Below are 23,681 nucleotides of genomic sequence, written 5' to 3'. Positions count from 1 at the left end.
CCGTATTAGCCATTCACAGAATGACTCTTAATCAAGAAAGATAAAATGTAGCTACTGCTCTGTACAATTGTCGGGCATCTTTTGGAGTTAAATATCAATCAATTTGACAGCCATGTATGCATTAATGCAAGTATTCTCTGCCGTCAGGGGTACACCAAATAAAAATGTGATTCGCATTTTTTTTAAAGATATGTTTTTTAAAATAATAAAATTAAATGTTTCACATTTTCAAACAGTCCATTTAGTAAGGCCCGCATCCATAGAGACACATACCAGCTCTACTGGTAGTACTGCTACTACCAGCAGTACTACAYCTGCACCTGTCGATGACACAAGTTGTTCTGCTTCCACGAGCATATCCAATGCTAGCATCAGTAATTCTACATTTGTTGTTAGTCCAACTAGCATGAACACTGACAGTTGTGAATCTGATGCAGCCGAAGAGCTACTGCCCCCTTACACGGGAAAGCACCGAACAGACCGGGACGTTGGACCATCGAAGAGGCGCAAATATGATGAGAACTACATTTATTTGGGGTKCACTTATACTGGGAGTAGTGCCTTTCCTCAGTCACAGTGTGTTATATGTGCAAAAGTACTCTCACACAACTCAATGAAACCTTCACTCTTACACAGACATTTAGAAACAAAACATGCCAATTTGAAAAATAAGCCTAACATTACCGTTATCTTCTTGCATTGTAAAGTGCTGTATAGAGGTTGTTTTGCGAACAGTAATTAACGTTTTCAACATTTCATGTTGCATTATTCAAGTGTCTTAACTTGTGCAGCATGAGGTGGGAGTGAACATGTTGCAGGCCAGACTCCGTGGTTCCTCAGGACAGGCTGGCTAGCAATTTCTGTATACCGTGCAACACTGGTGGGATCTTATGCAACACACATCTTACTGGAAGTCAATTCTGAAGGAACTGGTTCAGAAATAGTTTGTGTCCTTTACACTTCTTATACTCATTCCACATATTTCTGCACCAGAGGTTTGTTTTCATAATGATTTTTGGCAGGACTCCGATACTCTGCAATGTCAACCATCAGTGAGAAAAATAATTGTTTCCCTGTCGACACATTCCAACTTCGACTGTCACATACATCCACCCGATGCTGCAACCAATTGGTGAGATCTGTCCGAGAAGACGCAAATCATATAGAATTCTAATCAAAGCTCAACGGCAAACTAATTGATGTTTACAGATCTCCATCGATGTTTAAGATACCGGAGCATTAGCCTATTGCCCTTTGAAGATTGTCACTGAGGCATGGCTAAACTGTGAAGATACATTTTAAATGTTGACATGTGAAGCCATCAGCGTGTCCCCCACAAGGGTTCCCTTGTATTCATGGTAAGGAGTGGCTATATGGCCTAATCCATCAGATTAACGTGGATCTCTTTCGTCCCCTATGCTATCGGTGACAGATTACAGTGAGCCACAGGGATGAGAAGAATGCAAAAGATAATGTCAAGCCCAAGTCTGAGACAAAGACTAAACTAAAGCGTAGGCTATCCAACACTATTCACTGCAATAATTGTAGGTCTGTATCCCCAAGACGACAATGATGAACCCTATTCAATTAGGATATTTGTTCATATGGACAATCAACCTGTGAATACCCTGGTAACACACAGACTAGTCAAGTTTTTTTATCTATGTCGATGGGATGTAAAAAGTTAAAAGAACCATATAAGCAAATAATGGGAAAAGCTTTAAAGTCGTAACACTTTGGCAGGATAGGGGAGTAGTGTTTTAGTTAATGATATAGGCCTACTTGTTATCTCTCCCAGACTTCCACACAGTCATTAAATATTAGGTCTGAAGGCCACTGTTTCAAATAAGGCAACGGTTGCATCTTCTGAATCCACTGTCACATTACTCAGCTATGGGCTAAAGACCAACTAAACGTTTCAGTGCTGGGCTTGCTTGCAGAGCCGAATGTGCAATCTTTTTACACTTCGTACACTGGAGTCGTGTCCGGTAATTAAGCTTTTAAATACTCGCGCCAGAAGCAGTGCTTAGATAAACGGATTACGTAGGCCAGGTTTCTCATTACAGCCTACTCATTTGGAAGGCATAAATTTCCTCATGTTTACGCAGAAAACTAACCGAGATCAAACTCAGATAAAATGACAAACCTGGTATTTGAGCCCACTGGAGCCATTTATCCTATTAGGTCTACTTTCAGACCACTCCTTGTTCCTGACAACTCTAGGTGATTGTAACAAGGTGACTGGGTTTGATGTTGTAAAATTAGGCCTAATCTAATTATGGTTTCCATAGGCAGGCCACGGTGCCAGTAGTAATAGATTATACTGCTTTGTGACGTACAACATCTCCGTATTGTTACAGTATGCCCAGCAGTTGTGCCGACCGCCTTTCAGGTTTATCATCCATCTCAGTTGTATGTTTACTGTAGATAACGGCCTCTTAAACCTTCTGAAAGAGCGCCTTGATCTTTCAGTGAACCATTTGTGGTAGAAACAATTTAACGAGAGATGCAGGCTCCAAGTGTAAACTCTTGAAAAGAAACAAATAGGGCTGGACTTACAGGGCTGCCCGCTGGCCCGGGGACGTTTTGGAAATCATCCATGCCAGTCAATCTACGTCAATAGGCCAGTGAAAAGTAGATATAGTGCCTAGGTCAAGGGGTCTGAATAATTTCCGAATGCACTGTATTTATGAATGTACGTACACACACACACACACATCAAAAGTTTGGACACACCTCATCATTGAAGGTTTTTTTTTTCTTTCGTTTTTACTATTTTCTACATTGTAGAATAATAGTGAAGACATCAAAACTATGAAATCATGTACAGTAGTAACCAAAAGTTTTGAGATTCTTTCAAGTAGCCACCCTTGCCTTGATGACAGATTTGCACACTCCTGGCACTCTCAGCCAGCTTCATGAGGTAGTCACCTGGAATGCATTTCTATTTACAGGTGTGCTTTGTTCAAAATGTATTTGTGGAATTTCCTTCTTGTGTTGTGACATGGTAGGGGTGATATACAGAAGATAGACCTATTTGGTAAAAGATCAAGTCCATATTATGGCAAGAACAGCTCAAATAAGCAAAGAGAAACGACAGTCCATTAATACTTTAAGACATTGAGGTCAGTCAAACTCTGGATTTTCTTTTTTTATAACTGAACGTTTCTTCAAGTGAAATCGTAAAAACCATTAAGCGCTATGATTAAACTGGCTCTCATGAGGACCACCACAGGAATGGAAGACCCAGAGTTACCTCTACTGCAGAGGATAAGTTCTTTAGAGTTAGACTCAGATTGCAGCTCAAATCAATGCTTGAATTCAAGTAACAGACACATCATCAACTGTTCAGAGACTGTGTCAAATCAGGCCTTCATGGTCGAATTGCTGCAAAGAAACCACTACTAAAGTACACCAATAATAATAAGAAGAGACTTGCTTGGGCCAAGAAACACGAGCAATGGACCTTAGACCGATGGAAATCTGTCCTTCTGTCTGATTTTCGGTTCCAACGGGCGTGTCTTTGTGAGATGCAGAGCAGGTGAACGGATGATCTCCGCATGTGTGGTTCCCACCATGAAGCATGGAGTAGGTGTGATGGTGCTTCGCTGGTGACACTGTCTGTGATTTATTTAGAATTCAAAAAAGGCACAGTTAACCAGCATGGCTACCACAACATTCTGCAGCGATACACCATCTCATCTGGTTTGCACTTAGTGGGACGATCATTTGTTTTTTTACAGGACAATCACCCAACATTCCTCCAGGCTGTGTAATGGCTATTTGACCAAGAAGGAGAGTGRTGGAGTGATGCCTCAGATGACCTGGCCTCCACAATCACCTGACCTCAACCCAATTGAGACGATTTGGGATGAGTTGGACCGCAGAGTGAAGGAAAAGCAGGCAACAAGTGCTCAGCATACGTGGGAACTCCTTCAAGACTGTTGGGAAAGCATTCCTCATGAAGCTGGTTGAGAGAATGCCAAGAGTCTGCAAAGCTGTCAAGGCAAAAGGTGGCTACTTTGAAGAATCTAAAATATATTTTGATTTGTTTCACACTTTTTTGGTGACATGATTCCGTGTGTCATTTCATAGTCTTGATGTCTTCACTATTACTCTAACTAAGCTGTTAGTTTGTTATGTAGATTATTTATCACACACACGCCACACAAATAGCCTAGCTTGAGCAGAATATCATCGGGCAGAAACAACGTGCAGCTCTCAAACAACTGGTGATCACATGGAGTAGCCAACCGTGCCTACAGAAAGAATTCCTTTTTCAACAATTTGTTGTGTTATAGTCAGAATTTTAAATGGATTCAATTAAGATTATGTCACTTGCCTAAACACAATACCCCATGATGTCAAAGTGGAATAATGTACAAACTAATTAAAAATGAAAAGGCTAAATGTCTTCAGTTAATAAGTATTCAACCCCTTTGTTATGGCGAGCGTAAATAAGTTCAGGAGTCAAAATGTACTTAACAAGTCACATAATAAGTTGCATGGACTTACTCTGTGTGCAACAATAGTCTTTAACATGATTCTTGAATGACTATGTCATCTCTGTAGCCCACACGTACAGTTGTCTGTAAGGTCCCTCAGTTGAGCACTGAATTTCAAACAAATTCAACCACAAAGACCAGGGAGGTTTTCCAATGCCTTGCAAAGAAGGGCATCAATTTGTAGATGGTAAAAAAATATATTTAAAAAATAAAAGTAAAACTGCAAGAAATGTAGTAAAGAAATTAACTTTATGTTCTGAATACAAAGCATTATGTTTGGGGAAAATACAAGACAACATCACTGTTCATATTTTCACGGCCGGCCGCGACAGGGAGACCCATGGGGCGGTGCACAATTGGCCCAGCGTCATCCGGGTTAGGGGAGGGTTTGGCCGGCAGGGATGTTTTTGACCCATCGCTCACTAGCGACTCCTATGGCGGGCCAGGCGCCATGCACGCTGACACAGTCACCAGGTGTACGGTGTTTCCTCCGACACATTGGTGCGGCTGGCTTCCAGGTTAAGCGGGCATTGTGTCAAGAAGAAGCTTGGCTGCGTTGTGTTTTGGAGGACGCACGGTGTCAACCTTCACCTCTCCCGAGTCCGTACAAGAGTTGCAGCGATGGGACAAGACTGATACCACGAAATTGGGGAGAAAAAGGGGTAAAATAATAAATAAAAAGATATATGAAACGGCTTAAATCCATAGCAAGACATGAAAATGCCTGTCTAGCAATGATAAACAACCAACTAGACAAGAGTTTGAAGAACTTAAAAAATAATATTGTACAATCCAGGTGTGCAAAGCTCTTAGAGACTTACCTGGAAAGACTCAAAGCTGTAATTGCTGCCAAAGCTGATTCTAACGCGTATTAACTCAGGGGTGTGAATACTTATGAAAAGGAGATATATTCCATTTTCAATAACTTTGCAGATTTCAAAAAACATGTTTTCACTTGTGGTATTGTGTGCAATGGGTGTCCAATCCATGTTGAATTCAGGCTGTAACACAACAAAATGTGGAATAAGTCAAGGGGTGTGAATATTTTCTAAAGGCATAGATTAGACACATTTTTTGAAAGACCTTGAAAGTGGTCTCCCGGTGTACTTTAAGCATTGTTGTGGACTTACAACATCCAATAATAGCTTTGGGAAACTCTGGCTCTATGTACGTGCCCTCAATGTGAGCTTAGTATGGCCTGTGTATCAATAATGAATACAGCCCGAAACAGTCCTCTGCTACTCTTGCTGCGGTTGTTCCTCTGTTTGACAGTCGGTGCAGAGCCACAGTAGAAGCTGAACAATGTATAATAGGACAATACAAAACAACTCTGTGCCATGACTTGCATTAGATGGGGAAAGGATAGATATTTTTGGCTTGTATATTGGGTCATTCAAGGTGAGCATGGTTGCCACCAATCAATTGGATATTTGACATGGGACAATTCTTTTTCCAAATTAATTGTCTATCAACAACAGTGTCCTTGGCTTTAATTATTGCAGTACAATTGTCTATGCAAATGCATTTACACAGTAGCATCAGCATGTCATTGTGTGACGTGAATGGATATGTTGAGTCAAAAGGTGCATTGAAGGGCCAACTACGCAATCTTATGCATTGTGAGTGTTGTAGGAGTGAGCCGAGTGGAAAAGAACTTAGCACAGATGCTCTCCATCTATTTTTCTTCCATTTCCATTCAAAGCACCTCTGTTCCAGGTGGCAGTTGGTTTACCCCAGACAAATATTGACCACAGATTAGACCAACGGCCCAGAAGGTGGGTGAGTAGGACTCGGGCTCTCAGGGAGAACAGAACAGGGCATTGCCGCATGCCATTTTAGTTTGATCTGCCATGTTTGCATTACAAATGGAGGTGTGACAAACTTGAGTCGCCAGGCATATATCAGAGGTTAGTTATTGTACCTACCTGGTCACCTGTTGCCTAAACATACTGTCGGAGTAGACCTAACCGAGCTGCAAAGCCATGTAGGCCTACCAATGTAGTCTAGTCTTCAGCCTAACTCTTCAGATATAGGCCTTATCATATCAACCCTACAGCCTATCTGATCTTTATTAGTGTTGTATACTACTACCACCATGACTCTTGGAGACGCAGGGTTCTACCTAGCATATAAATCGTCTACTTAGTTGACCTGAACACCAAACTACATGTGCTTTGATGCATTACGCATTCAAATGTGGAACAGGGTCATTTATAGCAGTGTGTTAAATAGCTTGTTAACACACAATCCCTCTGTTAATGGTTAGACATTAACCGGTGCTAACCGGTGCTCCCGCACATTGACTCTGTACCAGTACCCCTTGTATATAGCCTCGCTATTGTTATTTTACTGCTGCTCTTAATTATTACTTTAATTTATTTTCTTCTTTTTTTTTATAGGTATTTTTTCTTAAAATGGAATTGTTGGTTAAGGGCTTGTAAGTAAGTATTTCACTATAAAAGGTCTACGCCGGTTGTATTCGGCGCATGTGACAAACTAAATTTGATTTGACAGACTTTACGAGAAACAAAAGATCTACAGTACAGATTGTTGAGGTAAAACCATAGGCTAGTCCTGAATGTGGGCCACAACTCATGTGAACAATGTTTGTATTGAGGACTTCAATGTTAAGTGTAGCTAGGCCAATACATTGTTATCAGTAAATATGGTCTGTACTCTTTAGACCTATATCAGTGTTGGCACACTTGCTAGAACATTTAATAATCTGAGGATCTCTCTATCACCACACTCTCTGCAACAATAAATCATATTTATCCCAAAGCTATATTGACACATAGGAAGAACTATTGCTTAGGGGAATAAGAGACATTGATTGTAGGTCCTTATCAAATGAAGGAAGTTTAGTCTTGGAGAAAAAGACCAGAGCAAGCAAAGCCAGTCTGACAGGGCAGCAAAAGAACATTTAAATAGACAATTGATGCAGCTTTAGGCTTAAAAAAAAGAGAATGAGATCTCTGAGCAGGACACAGGCAGGAACCTGGGGCTGAGCATTGCAGCTGCCACAGCAGATTATAAACACAGGGGTTTCAGCATAATCAGAAGCTGAAGGTCACCACTGCTGTTCCCGTTTGTTTCGCTCACACTCACTCAATCTTTCACATCTGCCTCTCTCCTCCTTTCCCTGCTATCCTGCATTCTCCTTTCTACCCATTTCCCTGTCTTTCTTTCGCTCACCTCTACAATTTCCTCCCTGTTCCTCTCCATCTAGACTGTCACCTTGCCTCATCCTCTCTCCCTCCCTCCAAACCACTGCACCCAGCTGGGCGCTCTCCCCATCTTCCCCCAGGACAGTGGGCTTCCCCCCCTGGGTAAGTGGGACAGTCCCTCTCTGGCCTGGCCACAGGCTGGCACTCACCCAGACTCAATATTATGTTGCGGAGAAAATGGCAGGCTGCTGGCTCTTAGCAAATGGCAGCAGGGGACACAGCAGGGAACACTGCAGGGGCATGAGAGCACACCGCATACAGGAAGAGGAGAAACAGAGAGAGGGAGGGAGTGGGAGATGAGGGCGCGAGAGAGAGGAGAGAGAAGGGGAGGAGTGTCATGATGAGAATGAGGGAGTGGAGATGGGACGAGCACTGCATGAAGAGCAATAAACAAGTAAAGGAGGTGAGAAGTAGCAGTGCGAGATGAAATGATTGCAGTAAGGAGAAAGACAGGGAGTGGCGAGGGGACCACAACCAGTGACAAGGAAAAGGGAAGAGGATAGAAGTTAGACTACACATGAGTGTGTGTTTCCCATTGCCAAACATCCTGTGTCAACAAAACAGGAACAGTGGGCAAAGATGTCCCCTTGATGAGAACTTGCAATGATTTCAGTCTAGCCTATGCCTAAAAGTGCAACAAAAATGTGCTTAGTCACGCATCACATTGTGTCAAGGAGCACTGACTGCGCCGTCCCWCTTCAAAACCTGACCTAAGCGTATGGTCATCATTCCCAGGAAGATCACTTACTACGCAGAATACAGGAAAACAGGTACAACCAATACAAGAGTCACCTAAGACTAACAATGAGTATATCCTAGCTTGTTGAGTCAGTTTATCTGTGACATCTTTATACAGAGTACAAGGGAATGTCACATTATGGACTACCACTCCATAATCACCTATTGACTTCAATATGTAGTATTTTCCCATCTCACATGGCATAATTCCCTGCTAGGGAACAAACCATATATTTTTCAAACGTTAACATTTGATTGGGGTTCAGAAGGTATATACTCAGAGTATCAGGAAAGACATCAATCCTCTTGATAATGCTGAAATTAAATGGCAATCAATKGCATTCTTCAAACACCTAGATTGCCTGCTCACCTCAATGAACTGGTAAGAGAAACATGGGTGCTTTACTTTTTCTCTGTATAGGCTATGAGAATAAAACTCAAACCAAATAAACCASCCTGACAGTGCAACTCACCTAATTTCATTAATGAGGCCAGCAACACCCACAACGAGATCTCGAAAGGCACCTGTATGTGATGGTAATCTAGAGACAGGACAGGAAAGGCCTTTTTTGTGTACGTGTAGTTAGTATGGCCGTGACTGCCTTCTATCCCTCTGTGGTCGTCGCGGTGGTCGTGTCCTCCAGTGTTGTCCTGAGCGCCGATGTCCGGTGAGCTGGCAGCTCCAAGCGTCAGTACGGTGCCCTCCAGTAAGATCAATATCACCAGAAGTAGGAGTCCCCGCTCCAGAAAACTTCTGGAGCCACTGGGTGAGTGTAAGGCTACGCGAACAGACATGTTGAAATTCGTTTTTATAACTTAAAGAATTTAGGGGGGAAAGTGAGCTGGAAATCGTGTAGTTAGCGTGTCATGAACACACTTTCCTCACTAGCAACTGGTTTTCCAAAGGACCGACAAAATATCCATGTTCGACAATTGGCTGGCTAGCTAGCCAACTTTAGTTAGCTATTTGAGAGGGATGCAGCAGTTCCAGGTRCTGTCGCAAGCTGGCTAACAMCATTCGTGAAAGCAGGAAACGTAGAAGGTGCCTGAGCTAGCTATCCTTCCAGGCACCGAGAGCTCAAGACACGGCTACAGTGCTATGTTAGTTGGCAAGTTACATACCCACTCCTAAATACCACAACTTTGAATTGAAAACTTGGTCCGAAATCTTGTTTCAGATACTGACAGCGTAGGTTAATCTCTTCGGTGAAAGATGTCATTGCTCACCGCCGACCGGTAAAAAGATGCTGCTCATACAATTCCTGTTCCACAAGAAGATAAATATCATCGATAATGTCTGCGGTTACAGCTGACCGAAGTCCAATGTTGACCTTGAATGAAACGTTTAGAACTGTCACGTTGCAATTGTGGGGGATCATAGATATTTGAACTGCATTCCATGCTTTCGCATCCGTGTATGCGCCGTACCCTGTCCCGACAAGACCTTACTTGAACTCAGTCAGTATGAGGATCTGTGGCTCCATCACACTTTTTCTAGCTCCAACAGTGACTTCTAATGTTATCCCTMCGCAAATGTACTCCTTGTAATGTGATGTTAGCGAGATAAATACAACCTTCAAAACGCACACCCTTTCGCGGAGGGAGGAGAATGGGGAGGGAGCCCTTTTTATTTTCGACCACAGTGACATCTATTGGAGAGGATGTCTTAGATATCTTATATTTTATATTCACGTATGGAAAAACAATACATTTCCTGTTCAATAGTCTGACTAGGCCCAGTGGGTAGTTGCGCCCATTACATTCTGTCACAGGAGGCTTCGAGGGCGTGAACTGCTATGGCTGATCTACCTGGATTGCTGGGCAGAACAAAGCCATGGCTATCCTAGTATCTGGCATCTGTTGGAGCTGATTACACCATAAACTCCATGTTATTTAAGTCTTCAGTGTAGGCTAACTCAAATTGTACCTCTAGGATGAGAAYATCTTGTTGTAAATACATTGTTTGAAAATATTTTTTATGATTTTCAATTCCATATCATCATTTTGTTATGGAAATGGTGTGTGTTTTTGTGTGAGTCCAGCCAAAAACATTTCACCATCCCTTCAATATCAAATGGGTGTTATATGGAGATGGGTGTGTTTTCTTGCGAGTACACCCAAAACATTTTGTCATCCATTTCGTAATTACAGTAGGGCGATGCCTTGGGTGGTGACACTATGTCACGAATAGCATACTGTACACAACCTATTTTTGTTTGTTTACTTTGACCTTTAGGGTAGTCTGTCATTGTGTTTAGTGTCTCCCTGTAGCGCTTTAACCCCCACAGCTTGCCAAATACAGTTGTACCATACCACTGAAGGTGTCTGGCTTGTAATTACTGTGGTGGGAAATGGTATGGTCATTGAGAGCTGTTTGCACCTAAAAAAATGAACTGCTCACAACAATTAGTGTAATAACACATATGAGGATGTGTAGATCGGATGCTGCTGCTGATGATCATTTTGGGTGTCATAAAGTATTTAAAGGAGGTGACGGTAGTTGAAAAAGTGCTTTTTATAGGAAGCATTTTGAAGCACACACTGATCATTGGGAACATTCTTATTCATTTACAGTATTGTATAGTGTACTGTAAAAGTTGTAATTATTCAAAGGGGATTAAGTAGTGTAGCCTCTGTCTGACCTGCCAGCACCTGTATGCAGTCACAAAGATAATAGCTGCATTAATAAGTTATGATGGATACCAATCAAATGYCYGTGTKGCTGCACTTCATGCCTCTGGGGCYTGGGCACACACATTGGCATGGGGAACCAAGTGTCCCTGCATGCACCCTTGCACTCTGTTCCTGCAATGCCATAAAATATTGAAGTGCAGCACGATAGTGAGACACACACGGAGGTTTGATGTGTCTATTTTTTTTTAAATACTTCTTCAAGTAATGTAAAGTTTATTTTTAAATCTATTTTCTTTCAATTGTTTATCCTTAAATGTCAATTATCTAGACACAGCATGCTCTTGAATACAGTGTGTCATGTTTTGGCTTATAAATGTATTAAAATGGGAATATATTTGAAAATGTAACTTTCAAATGGTAGCACAAAGATGGTTGGAGGTCCACACATCAGAGAGTGTTGTTGACTTGAATGTGAATAACATGCATTTCCATTTAAGTCAAAATTCGAAGGTGGGTGGACCGGCGGCCATCTTTGAGGTAGTAATTGGCAGTTAAAAATTGTATTTAAATGTCAATGGTGTACCAGCTAAATTACATTGGTCCGAAGGGATATTTCCATTCTATTAATTGTATTTCTATGATTTAAATGACACCCACCCTGTATTCAAGAGTAAGCTGTGTCTCAACCGATGGCGGACACAACACAAACACCTCAGATTATGTAAAATAGGGTATAAAATACAACATATGTGGGGAAAAAAATCTGAGTTGATGTGTTTTTAGATCATTTACGTCAAATGTAAAGAAATAAATTATAAAATAGTTTGACAATCCTGTTTGTAAGCTTGATATTAAACTCCAGTGATGAAGACATTGATGTCTCATGGTAGGGTGGGGTATGTAAAATGGGTCAACTTTGAGCACCTCTATCTCCTAAATGTTTAAGCATTCAGGTTCAAAATGTAACTTTCTGACCACTTCACCATGGGCAAATATGTATGGAAAGTTTCGTTCAACTCAAAATGGGTGCAGTCAAAAAGTAATTGAAATCAAATGGAACGACCTTTATGCAAGGCRCTTCAGTCATGGCATGATGCTCTCATTTGCATAGTTTGGAAAGTTCATTAAGGTTTGCTCTCATTTCAATCATGGATAGCGAAGCCAACATTTTGGCAAGTCTGGTCTATATCTGTACACATAAATGTGTACATTTATTCTCTCCTCTCTATTGTGGCTAMGGTCATGGTTTCCAGTGTTTGCTTCAAGRACTCAAATTGCTACAACATGACTCCAAACTACATCAAACACTTTGAGGAAATAAAAAGAGACATGACGTTTTGGTCCGTGGATATGAACCAAATTACCCAGGACGCTTAAGTTAAACACATGTTTGGTTTGTCTTGTGTATTTTTTTCAGCTTGGTTAGTGCAAATATGTACATTGTGTGTTTCAAAAGGCACATTAACCCAAAGGCCTCAGGGCTCAATTCTGAAATCTAATGTGCATTGGAACCCCAAGACAAATATGACTGTTTGATGTCTTTTTGGATGACAATTTGTACCTTTGAGCCTTGTTTTACAACCCTAACTCCACATGATTCTTTTAGAAACCAAATGACTCCAAAATTGCAAAGAACTTCACTAAAATAAAGCATTCCCTTCCATTTTCAAGTTACCGAAACCAAAGGCAGTATAGCATGAAGCCTGTTTGGGGTCACATGATAGCTTTAAAGTGTTTATTTTTTGCCTGTCTCTTCATGGAGTTAACAGGTCACCATGTCTTCTCCTCCAACCACATCATGTGGAACAAAACAAGCCGATTACACCCAGGCAGCATTTCAACCTGCAGATGGCGACTGGGTGTGATTTCTAACATGTTCCAATGGAAGAAAAACAGGTGGGACAGACCGTGTGATTCAGACCCGTAGACATAGATAGACATCATTGTATCTGACCCATTATGGCGTCTGTGAGAGGATGGGCAGCGCCATTGAAGCCATCTCCATTTTGAAGTAGTCAATTTTCTTCTACTACTACTTCTATGAGTTAGCAAACAAACTGAAAGGGTGCATACTGCCACCTGGAGTGTGTTGTTTGAACAGGTATAAATCCCAGGTTGGCGATTAACTTCTCACAAGTATAATTCATTGGCTGATTCCTCCTGGTGACCTAGATGGAATTGTGTGATCCTTCCTTAACCCATAGGAAAACCCACGCAGTTGACTACTTCAAAATGGTGAAATTCCTCAATGGCGCTGCCGCAGATTGATATAAAGTATAGAAGTCAACTTTGTTCTAAGGGAAGAAAGAATCTGATTGGTTTAGGGGACAGAACAATTTGATTGGTTTCTATATAGTGGTCAGAGCCTGGTAATATCAGAACGTATGATGGGACATAAACCTTCCAACTTTAATGACTGATTTCTCTGAATGGAAAAAACCCCACCAAATTCACTGGGAATACATTACATAGGATGAAGAAACAATACTCCAAGCGCAGCTCCATACTATTTATCAGACAGAGAACTGATACTATATACTCGTTGGGGTGAAATTGGCGTGGGGTGTGGGGGGCTTATTCAACTAAATATTTTAAGTGACGAGCTGACTTACTGGTATATTTGAGACCTAGCTAGCTATGAGGCAACGTTAGTATAGCTATCTGCTAGCCAATCAGCTCTGTTTAGCTTAGTATTTTACATTGCTTCTCCCGGGACAGTATAACTGTCCATCCCATTTTCTTTTTCATATAGCTTATTCAACTTAACATTTCAATAAAGCAAATGTTAGCTGACTTACTTGTATATTTGACACCTAGCTAGCTAGCTAGTGTCATGACGTGGCCCTTTCTGGGTATAGATCATGGCTTCCCACTCTCAGGTCGTAAATTCCTGGAGGAGACTCTCTCCCCCTGGCCATGCAGAAAGAGAGACACAGAGAGAACAAAGGATTTCACGTGGCGAACTCCTAAATCCCCAAAATGAGAATATGAAACAAAATGTCGACTTGTGAGAAGGTGGGAATGTCCTTGGACACTAAAGGGACGGGTATGACGAGGGTGTTTCATTTGGTGACCTCAGAGAGGACAGGAAACACACATAACTGTGTACATTGTGTACATTGCGTAATTTCTCAATTATGGAGTTTGCATCTAATTCTTGTATAAAGTGAATGGGTAAAGATGAAACTATTTGTGAAATGATGTAATGTGATGTTAAACCCTTAATATGAGAGAATTGTATTCCCTTTTAAAGTTTAACTAAGTCATTGGCCCGCCCCCATGAGCTCAGACATGATCAGGCGTCATTTTCTATTGTTATGAATGAAACCCCCTCCTGAGGATATCCTCTTCAGACCACGCATACCTCGGTGGAAACTGAGGTGGCGCAGGTTTGAGTTTAGACTAAGCAAACCCACAGCCTGAGCTGTGGTTGCGAATAGTTATTGAATTCCTAACCATACTACGTGGAGCATTGGCTACACGGCTGGAAATGGTTACACTCTGAGACTATCGATCCCTACAGAATAAGAGCAAATCTTAGATACTAATTACTAGTCTGCGGCTAGAAATTATGTAAACCTGGGATGCGATTACCGACAACCGCCGAAACAACTAATTTATGAGAACATTTCTAAATGGTACTCTGAAGTACGCTTAGTATGTTGCTGCTAGCTTGCTACCGGAGACCAGTTGTATCTTAGAGATACTGTCAAATTTGTCTGACTACTGTAACATAATAATGATTTCAAAATGTTACAACTTTTAACTCAAAGTTTTTACAAGATTTTCAGTTCAAACCTCCACCATGTTTTTAAAAGTTGTGCATCTGTTAAACTCCGCCCTTTGACCTTTTAGAAACCAATCGGATTTGTTTTGCACTAAAACAATCTGATTCTTTCTGCCCTTGGAACAAAGCTGACTAAACTTTATGTCAACCTGCAGCGCTGCCCATGCTAAAACAGGTTTTGGGGCACTAGAGTCCTCTATCTATCTCTATGTTCAGAGCATTTTTTTTTGTAGTTACCAAAGCCACTGTTTCTATACCCCCCACGGTGTATGTGGCGTCGATATGGAAAACATTCCTTCTAAACAGCACTGTAGGACCATGCTCACACACTCGTGAAAAAATGAACAACTCACACACTTCGACACAAACAAATAAATGCACACTGTACAAATAGCCTATGCCCTAAGCCTACGTCATTGAAAATAGGTAAGCAACTAAAAAAATGATAATAATCGTAACCTTGAGTAGACAGCGTGCTGTTTTGTAAAGCCTGATGAAATAATGACAACAATACTGTATTCAATGTGTTGCCTGCTTTATTTACTCCACTTGGCCGGGCTGTTGTGAGATCATGCTTAGATACCATCTACCGTCTAAGCACTAATGTGAATTTGACTGGGCTACGTCAACAGACCTTTTCATTAGTGGCAAACCACAAGATCCCTGGCAAACTGCTAGCCTGGTAAAACCGGACTGAAAACTGTGCTCAAGTTAAACAATGGTGAGCGTAGTATTCAAACTGGTTTAACCAGGCTAGCAGACTGGTACCGTCTCATCCTATCCACAACATGCAGCCTAGTAATCATGACCCCTCAGACTGTGTTCAATTTGAAAAACAAATGCTGTCATGTCATGCCACGTTGTCATTGTCTCCTGATGTAAGCATTGTGCTCACTGACAAGCCCTGACAACATGTCTAAAAGAATTTCAGTCACCATAATATTGTGACAGCATGAAACGAAAATAGACTGTGGAGATAACAATGTTGGTTTGTCGAGATGCTCAAACAACAGTCTACACTTCAGTGCATTTCAGAGTAATGTAGCCTAAGTTCCATTTAAGTTGCATTTTCACTTAGTCTCCCATTGACATCAATGCCTGACTARGGGAACATTTTGGAAGTTYGAATTGTCTCTTAAGAGTCAGAGTTGTTCTTCCAATRTAGAATACATTTCCTCATGAACCTATTATATCTGTTCAGGAATATAACCATTAATACCAATTCATATAATTTCCCATTAAGTTTCACRGGGATTGTTCTTAGAGAGTAATAGAGGCCTCCTGGTATTTTTCCCATGACCACAGAGCATAGTTAATGTATACTGAACAGACATATAAACACAACATGTAAAGTGTTGGTCCCATGTTTTCATGAGATTAAATAAAATATCCCAGACATTTTCAATATGCACAAAAAGCTTATTTCCCTCARATTTTGTGCACAAATTTGGTTAAATCCCTGTTCGTGAGCATTTCTCCYTTGCCAAGATAACCCATCCACCTGATAGGTGTGGCATATCAAGAAGCTGATTAAACAGCATGAAGTCTTCCGACTAGCTTGGAAAGACAGTACCGTGCAGTATCGAAGAGCCCTCATTGCTGCTCGATCATCCTATTTTTCCAACTTAATTGAGGAGAATAAAAACAATCCAAAATTGATTTTTAATACTGTCGTAAAGCTAACTAAAAAGCAGCATTCCCCAAGAGAGGATGGCTTTCACTTCAGCAGTGACAAAATGTTGGTTATTCTTCATCTTTGACGAAAAGATCATGATCATTAGAAAGAAAATTACGGACTCCTCTTTAAATCTGCATATTTCTCCAAAGCTCAGTTGTCCTGAGTCTGCACAACACTGTCAGGACCTAGGATCAAGGTAGACACTCAAGTTTTTTTATCCTATATCTCTTGACACATTCATGAAAATAGTAATGGCCTCTAAACCCTCAAGCTGCATACTGGACCCTATTTCAACTAAACTACTGAAAGAGCTGCTTCCTGTGCTTGGCCCTCCTATGTTGAACATAATAAACGGCTCCCTATCCACCGGATGTGTACCAAACTCACTAAAAGTGGCAGTAATAAAGCCTCTCTTGAAAAAGCCAAACCTTGACCCAGAAAAGATGAAAAACTATTGGCCTATATCGAATCTCCCATTCCTCTCTAAATGTTTTTTTTTTGCCTGAAGACAAAACAATGTATACGAAACGCTTCAGTCTGGTTTTAGACCCCATCTTAGCACTGAGACTGCACTYGTGAWGGTGGTAAATTACCTTTTAATGGCGTCAGACCAAGGCTCTGCATCTGTCCTCGTGCTCCTAGACCTTAGTGCTGCTTTTGACACCATCGATCACCACATTCTTTTGGAGAGATTGGAAACAAATTGGTCTACACGGACAAGTTCTGGCCTGGTTTAGATCTTATCTGCCAGAAAGATATCAGTTTGTCTCTGTGGATGGTTTGTCCTCTGACAAATCAACGGTAAGTTTCGGTGTTCTTCAAGGTTCCATTTTAGGACCACTATTGTTTTCACTATATATTTTACCTCTTGGTGATGTCATTCGGAAAYATAATGTTAACTTTCACTGCTACTGTATGCAGACGACACACAGCTGTACATTTCGATGAAACATGGTGTTTCATAAGGAAGTGGATGGCGGCACATTTTTTACTTTTCCTTTTTTCGGACAAAACATAGATGTTAGTTCTGGTCCCAAGAAACAAAGAGATCTTCTGTTGGATCTGACAATTAATCTTGGTGGTTGTACAGTTGTCTCAAGTAAAACTGTGAAGGACCTCTACGTTACTCTGGACCCTGATCTCTCTTTTGACGAACATATCAAGACTATTTCAAGGACAGCTTTTTTCCATCTTCGTAACATTGCAAAAATCAGAAACTTTCTGTCCAAAAATTATGCAGGAAGTTAATCCATGCTTTTGTCACTTCTAGATTAGACTACTGCAATGGTCTACTTTCCGGCTACCCGGATAAAGCACTAAATAAACTTCAGTTAGTGCTAAACACGGCTGTCAGAATCTTGACTAGAACCCAAAAATGTGATCATATTACTCCAGTGCTAGCCTCTCTACACTGGCTTCCTGTTAAGGCTAGGACTGTTTTCAAAGCATTACATGGGCTTGCTTCTACCTGTCTCTCCGATTTGGTCCTGCCGTACATACCTACACGTACGCTACGGTCACAAGACGCAGGCCTCCTTATTGTCCCTAGAATTTCTAAGCAAACAGCTGGAGGCAGGGCTTTCTCCTATAGAGCTTTATTATTATGGAATGGTCTGCCTATCTATGTGAAAGATGTGGACTCAGTCTCAACCTTTAAGTCTTTATTGAAAACTCATCTCTTCAGTAGGTTCTATGATTGAATGTAGTCTGGCCCAGGGGTGTGAAGGTGAACGGAAAGGCACTGGAGCGACGAACCACCCTTGCTGTCTCTGCTTGGCCGGTTCCCCTCTCTCCACCGGGATTCTCTGCCTGTAACCCTATTACGGGGGCTGAGTCACTGGCTTACTGGTGCTCTTCCATGCCGTCCCTAGGTGGGGTGCGTCACTTGAGTGGGTTGAGTCACTGACGTGATCTTCCTGCCCAGGTTTGGCGCCCCCCTCGGGTTCGTGCCGTGGCGGAGATCTTTCTGGGCTATACTCGGCCTTGTCTCAGGGTAGTAAGTTGGTGGTTGAAGATATCCTTCTCGTGGTGTGGGGGCTGTGCTTTGGCAAAGTGGGTGGGGTTATATCCTGCCTGGTTGGCCCTGTCCGGGGGTATCGTCGAAAGGGGCCACTGTCTCCCGACCCCTCCTGTCTCAGCCTCCAGTATTTATGCTGCAATAGTTTATGTGTTGGGGGCTAGGGTCAGTCTGTTATATCTGGAGTATTTATCCTGTCTTATCCAGTGTCCTGTGTGAATTTCTCTCTCTCTTCTCTCAGAGGACCTGAGCCCTAGGACCATGACTCGGGACTACCTGGCCTGATGATTCCTTGCTGTCCCCAGTCCACCTGGTCGTGCTGCTGCTCCAGTTTCAACTGTTCTGCCTGCGGCTATGGAACCCTGACCGGGTTGTGGAACCCTCACCGGACGTGCTACCTTGTCCCAGACCTGCTGTTTTCGACTCTCTCTCTCTACCGCACCTGCTGTCTCGATCTCTGAATGATCACCTATAAAAAGCCAACTGACATTTACTCCTGAGGTGCTGACCTGTTGCACCCTCTACAAACACTGTGATTTTTATTATTTGACCCTGCTGGTCATCTATGAACGTTTGAACATCTTGGTCATGTACTGTTATAATCTCCACCCGGCACAGCCAGAATGATCATTGTCTGTCAATAAAGCACAAATTTGGACAGCTTGGGGAAATTTCTGTATGTTGTTTTACCCACCTTTTTCCTTTCACTGAAACCAATTAATGTAAATTATTATCTCCTTGTTCTTCATATCAAGAGCTATCTCAATACTGCACTGCACTGACTGGGTAACTGGAAATGCAGGTTATACAAGACAATGGCAACAGATCGAAAGACAATGAAATTTGCATAAGCCCCTAACTGAATGAGTCAGATTCTGATGCTTTCTGGCATTAATTTGTTTGCAGAATGAGAGGTGTGTCACACGCCCACTGGCTCTGCTCTCCACTGCAGCATGTAATACAGCTGTTAGAGACTCGATTCAACACCCCATTTCTAATCTCATGCACATCTATTCTCTCTCTCTCTCTCTCTCTCTCTCTCTCTCTCTCTCTCTCTCTCTCTCTCTCTCTCTCTCTCTCTCTTCTCTCTCTCTCTCTCTCTCTCTCTCTCTCCTCTCTCTCTCTCTCTCTCTCTCTCCGTCCTCTTCGCCCTCTCTCCTCTCTCTCTCTCTCTCTCTCTCATTCTCTCTCTCTCTCTCTCTCTCAGTCTCTCTCTCCTCTCTCTCTTCTCTCTCTCTCTCTCTCTCTCTCTCTCTCTCTCTCTCTCTCTCTCTCTCTCTCTCTCCTTCTCCTCTCTGCTCTTTCCCTCTCTCTCTCTCACACAGACACTTACACATATACACAGACACACAAAAAAATTAATGACCACACATCATGCACACAATTAAACAAGAAGTACTATGGTGTGGATTCTCAAATTCTCAAGGCCCAAAAAGGGCATTTTCTAATCGAATACAGTTCAAATGCCAATGGTTGTTACTGGTGTATTAACACTGCCTCCCTAAATCCAATAAATGTCAATGTGAATATGTACACTTGCATATTTCTACCTGAAGATGGCACTACCTGCCCAAGCAGGCTACACTTCTCATCTGTGACTTCAGAACTGTCTTTTTACTACCGTTTACATCTCTTCACATCTCTGCATGAACTCAAGGAAAAGCAAAGACTGAAAGCTTTCTAGTTAAGTTATATTTATATTGTTATATTGTGTGTAGTAATATTAAATTATCATCATATCTGTCCCTTGCAAGAGATCAAGTGAAGTATACACTACAGGTCAAAAGTTTTAGAACTTTTACTATGTTCTACATTGTAGAATAATAGTGAAGACATCAAAACTATGAAATAACACATATGGAATCAAGTAGTAACCAAAAATGTGTTAAACAAATCAAAATATATTTTATATTTGAGATTCCTCAAATAGCCACCCCTTGCCTTGATGACAGCTTTGCACACTCTTGGCATTCTCTCAACCAGCTTCATGAGGTAGTCACCTGGAATGCATTTCAATTAACAGGTGTTCCTTCTTAATAGTTCATTTGTGGAATTTCTTTCCTTCTTAATGCGTTTGAGCCAATCAGTTGTGTGGTGACAAGGTAGGGATGGTATACAGAAGATAGCCCTATTTGGTAAAAGACCAAGTCCATATTATGGCAAGAACAGCTCAAATAAGCAAAGAGAGACGATAGTTCATCATTACTTTAAGACATGAAGGTCAGTCAATACGGAACATTTCAAGAACTTTGAACGTTTCGTCAAGTGCAATCGCAAAAACCATCAAGCGCTATGATGAAACTGTCTCTCATGAGGACCGCAACAGGAATGGAAGACCCAGAGTTACCTCTGCTGCAGAGAATAAGTTCATTAGAGTTACCAGGCTCAGAAATTGCAGCCCAAATAAATGCTTCACAGAGTTCAAGTAACAGACACATCTCAACATCTACTGTTCAGAGGAGACTGCGTGAATCAGGCCTTCGTGGTCGAATTGCTGCAAAGAAACCATTACTAAAGGACACCAATAAGAAGAAGAGACTTGCTTGGGCCAAGAAACACGAGCAACGGACATTAGACCTGAGGAAATTTGTCCTTTGGTCTGGAGTCCAAATTGGAGATTTTTGGTTCCAACCGCCGTGTCTTTGTGAGATGCGGTGTGGGTGAACGGATGATCTCCGCATGTGTATATTCCCACCGTAAAGCATGGAGGAGGAGGTGTTATGGTGTGGGGGTGCTTTGCTGGTGATATTGTCTGTGATTTATTTAGAATTCAAGGCATACTTAGCCAGCATTGCTACCGCAGCATTCTGCAGCGATACGCCATCCCATCTGTTTTGAGCTTAATGGGACTGTCATCTGTTTTTCAACAGGACAATGATACAATACACCTCCAGGCTGTGTAAGGACTATTTTTACCAAGGAGAGTGATGGAGTGCTGCATCAGATGACCTGACCTCCACAATCCCCTGACCTCACCTTGGGATGAGTCGGACCGCAGAGTGAAGGAAAAGCAGCCAAGTGCTCAGCATATGTGGGAACTCCTTCAAGACTGTTGGAAAAACATTCCTCATGAAGCTGGTTGAGAGAATGCCAAGAGTGTGCAATGCTGTCATCAAGGCAAAGGGTGGCTATTTGAAGAATCTCAAATATAAAATGTCTTTTGATTTGTTTAACACTTTTTTTGGTTACTACATTATTCCATATGTGTTAGTTCATCATTTTGATATCTTCACTATAATTCTACAATGTAGAACATAGTAAAAATAAAGAAAMACCCTTGAATGAGTAGGTGTTCTAAAACGTTTGACCTGTAGTGTACATTTACAGCTCATTTTCAAAAACTCAAACCGAGGATGTAACAGTGGGGGACTCAATTTGCTGAGAAAGACCATTTAAGCGTGCTGTATATCTTAATTGTGCAAACAAGTTTCAGATGTGTGGCCCAACTGAAAATGAAATATTGCAAGGCCTTTTTGTGGCACTTTTCTCACGTTTGAATAAAATCCATTGTGATTGCTGAACCAAGGCTATGTTTTGTCAGTCAGACCTGTACGGCATCCATATTAGGAAGGACATTTAGTCTGAAAACTGATGGAGTTCGGTCTTAAATTTGAGGAAGTTCCTAATATGGATATCGTAAAGCAGTGGTTCCCAGTATGTTCCTCTGTTCAGTTTATGCTCCAGGCAGACCTCTGCCTACGGGGGTGACCCATAACTCTTTCCTCAGTACCGTGAGAGGTGTGCTCGCTCAGCGATTCTGCTATAAGGCCACATCTGGTATCCCTACAGAGATGAGGGAGGGAGCTTAGGCTTTGAAGTTTAAAACGGGAGGTAGGCTAAGAAGTTCTGAGAGCCATTGTAGCCCTGTATGCATCACATTCTATTCCATGTAAGTTGGCACTTGAAAGTATTGGACTCTCACTCTAAATCCTGGGATATATAGGTGTGTATTCTTTCTGCCCCCAAGGATATAGAGAATAAAATAGAGATTATTTCTCAGTGATCTCTATGCGGAAAGTTTTCCAGCCATCTTGACGTTGAGACGTTGAATTTTACTAATATCCACTAGAGGGCCTCGTTGACCCCCTTGTTGTCATGATGGGCTCGCTTAGGAACATCTCCTGGAGTTCTGACTTCATCCTCTAGGCCAAGGATGAGGAGGAGACAGCTTACCTCAGTCGCCCTGCTCCCAGGTCAGTTTTGATATGAGCTGTATATCACCACTCCTCTGGACATTTTCTTCAGAAAACATGAGCTTCTGACGTCACCAATTAGAAAGTCTCTCACAATCTCAAGAACACACAGAGACACACATACACTGAGTGTACGAAACATTAGGAACACCTTCCTTATTTTGAGTTGTACCCCCTTTCACCCTCAAAACAGCCTCAATTTGTCGGGGCATGGACTCTACAAGGTGTTGAAAGCGTTCCACAGGGATGCTGGCCCATGTGGACTCCAATGCTTCCCACAGTTGTGTCAAGTTGGCTAGATGTCCTTTTTGGTGGTGGACCATTCTTGATACACATGGGAAACTGTGAAAAACCCAGAGGGCTGCAGTTCTTGACACACTCAAACTGGTTGTGCCTGGCACCTACTACCATACCCCGTTCAAAGGCACTTAAATATTTTGTCTTGTCCGTCTGAATGGCACACATACACAATCCATGTCTCAATTGTCTCAAGGCTTGAAAATCTTTCTTTAACCTGTCTCCTCCCCTTCATCTACACTTATTGAAGTGACTTTAACAGGTGACATCAATAAGGGATCATAGCTTTCACCTGGATTCACCTGGTTTTGTACACTCAGTGTGTATTTGTACACACCACACACATCTCCATATTTGCTTGTGTCATAGTTCTTTCCACAACGCCCCGAGGAGAGCTGAGAATGTGTGAGTCAATATGGATGGATATGAGAGCGGACAGGTTTACGACAGCCAGCAGGGCACTGCAGCATCAGACCAAGGCAACATTTGAAAGAAATATGCGCGTTAGGATACAAACCCGGTTTAGCGGTAAGGGGGAATTGTGTAGGATACGAACCCGGTTTTAGGGTAAAGGCCGCATTTGCGGGTAGGATACGAACCCGGTT

General features: G+C 41.9%; 1 protein-coding gene and 1 long non-coding RNA gene across 3 annotated transcripts in view; one reads left to right on the top strand and one right to left on the bottom strand.

Annotated features, from left to right (window-relative positions):
* Positions 1-10,100, bottom strand: part of slc9a1a (solute carrier family 9 member A1a) — a 48,526-nt gene extending 38,426 nt beyond the window's left edge. For both annotated transcript variants that reach the window (XM_023980627.2, XM_023980628.2), the window contains exon 1: positions 8,944-10,100. In XM_023980627.2, the coding sequence (XP_023836395.1) occupies positions 8,944-9,265 (322 nt within the window). In that variant the 5' untranslated portion in view covers positions 9,266-10,100. The remainder of the gene's footprint in view (positions 1-8,943) is intronic.
* LOC139023733 (uncharacterized) lies at positions 9,132-19,249 on the top strand. Its single transcript, XR_011474873.1, has 2 exons — positions 9,132-9,237; positions 18,828-19,249. It is a non-coding gene; the product is annotated as an uncharacterized lncRNA (long non-coding RNA).
* The last annotated feature ends 4,432 nt before the right edge of the window (positions 19,250-23,681 follow it).

This window comes from Salvelinus sp. IW2-2015, linkage group LG35 (assembly GCF_002910315.2).
Source record: "Salvelinus sp. IW2-2015 linkage group LG35, ASM291031v2, whole genome shotgun sequence".
NCBI lineage: Eukaryota > Metazoa > Chordata > Actinopteri > Salmoniformes > Salmonidae > Salvelinus > Salvelinus sp. IW2-2015.
This window is presented reverse-complemented; position numbering and strand designations above follow the sequence as displayed.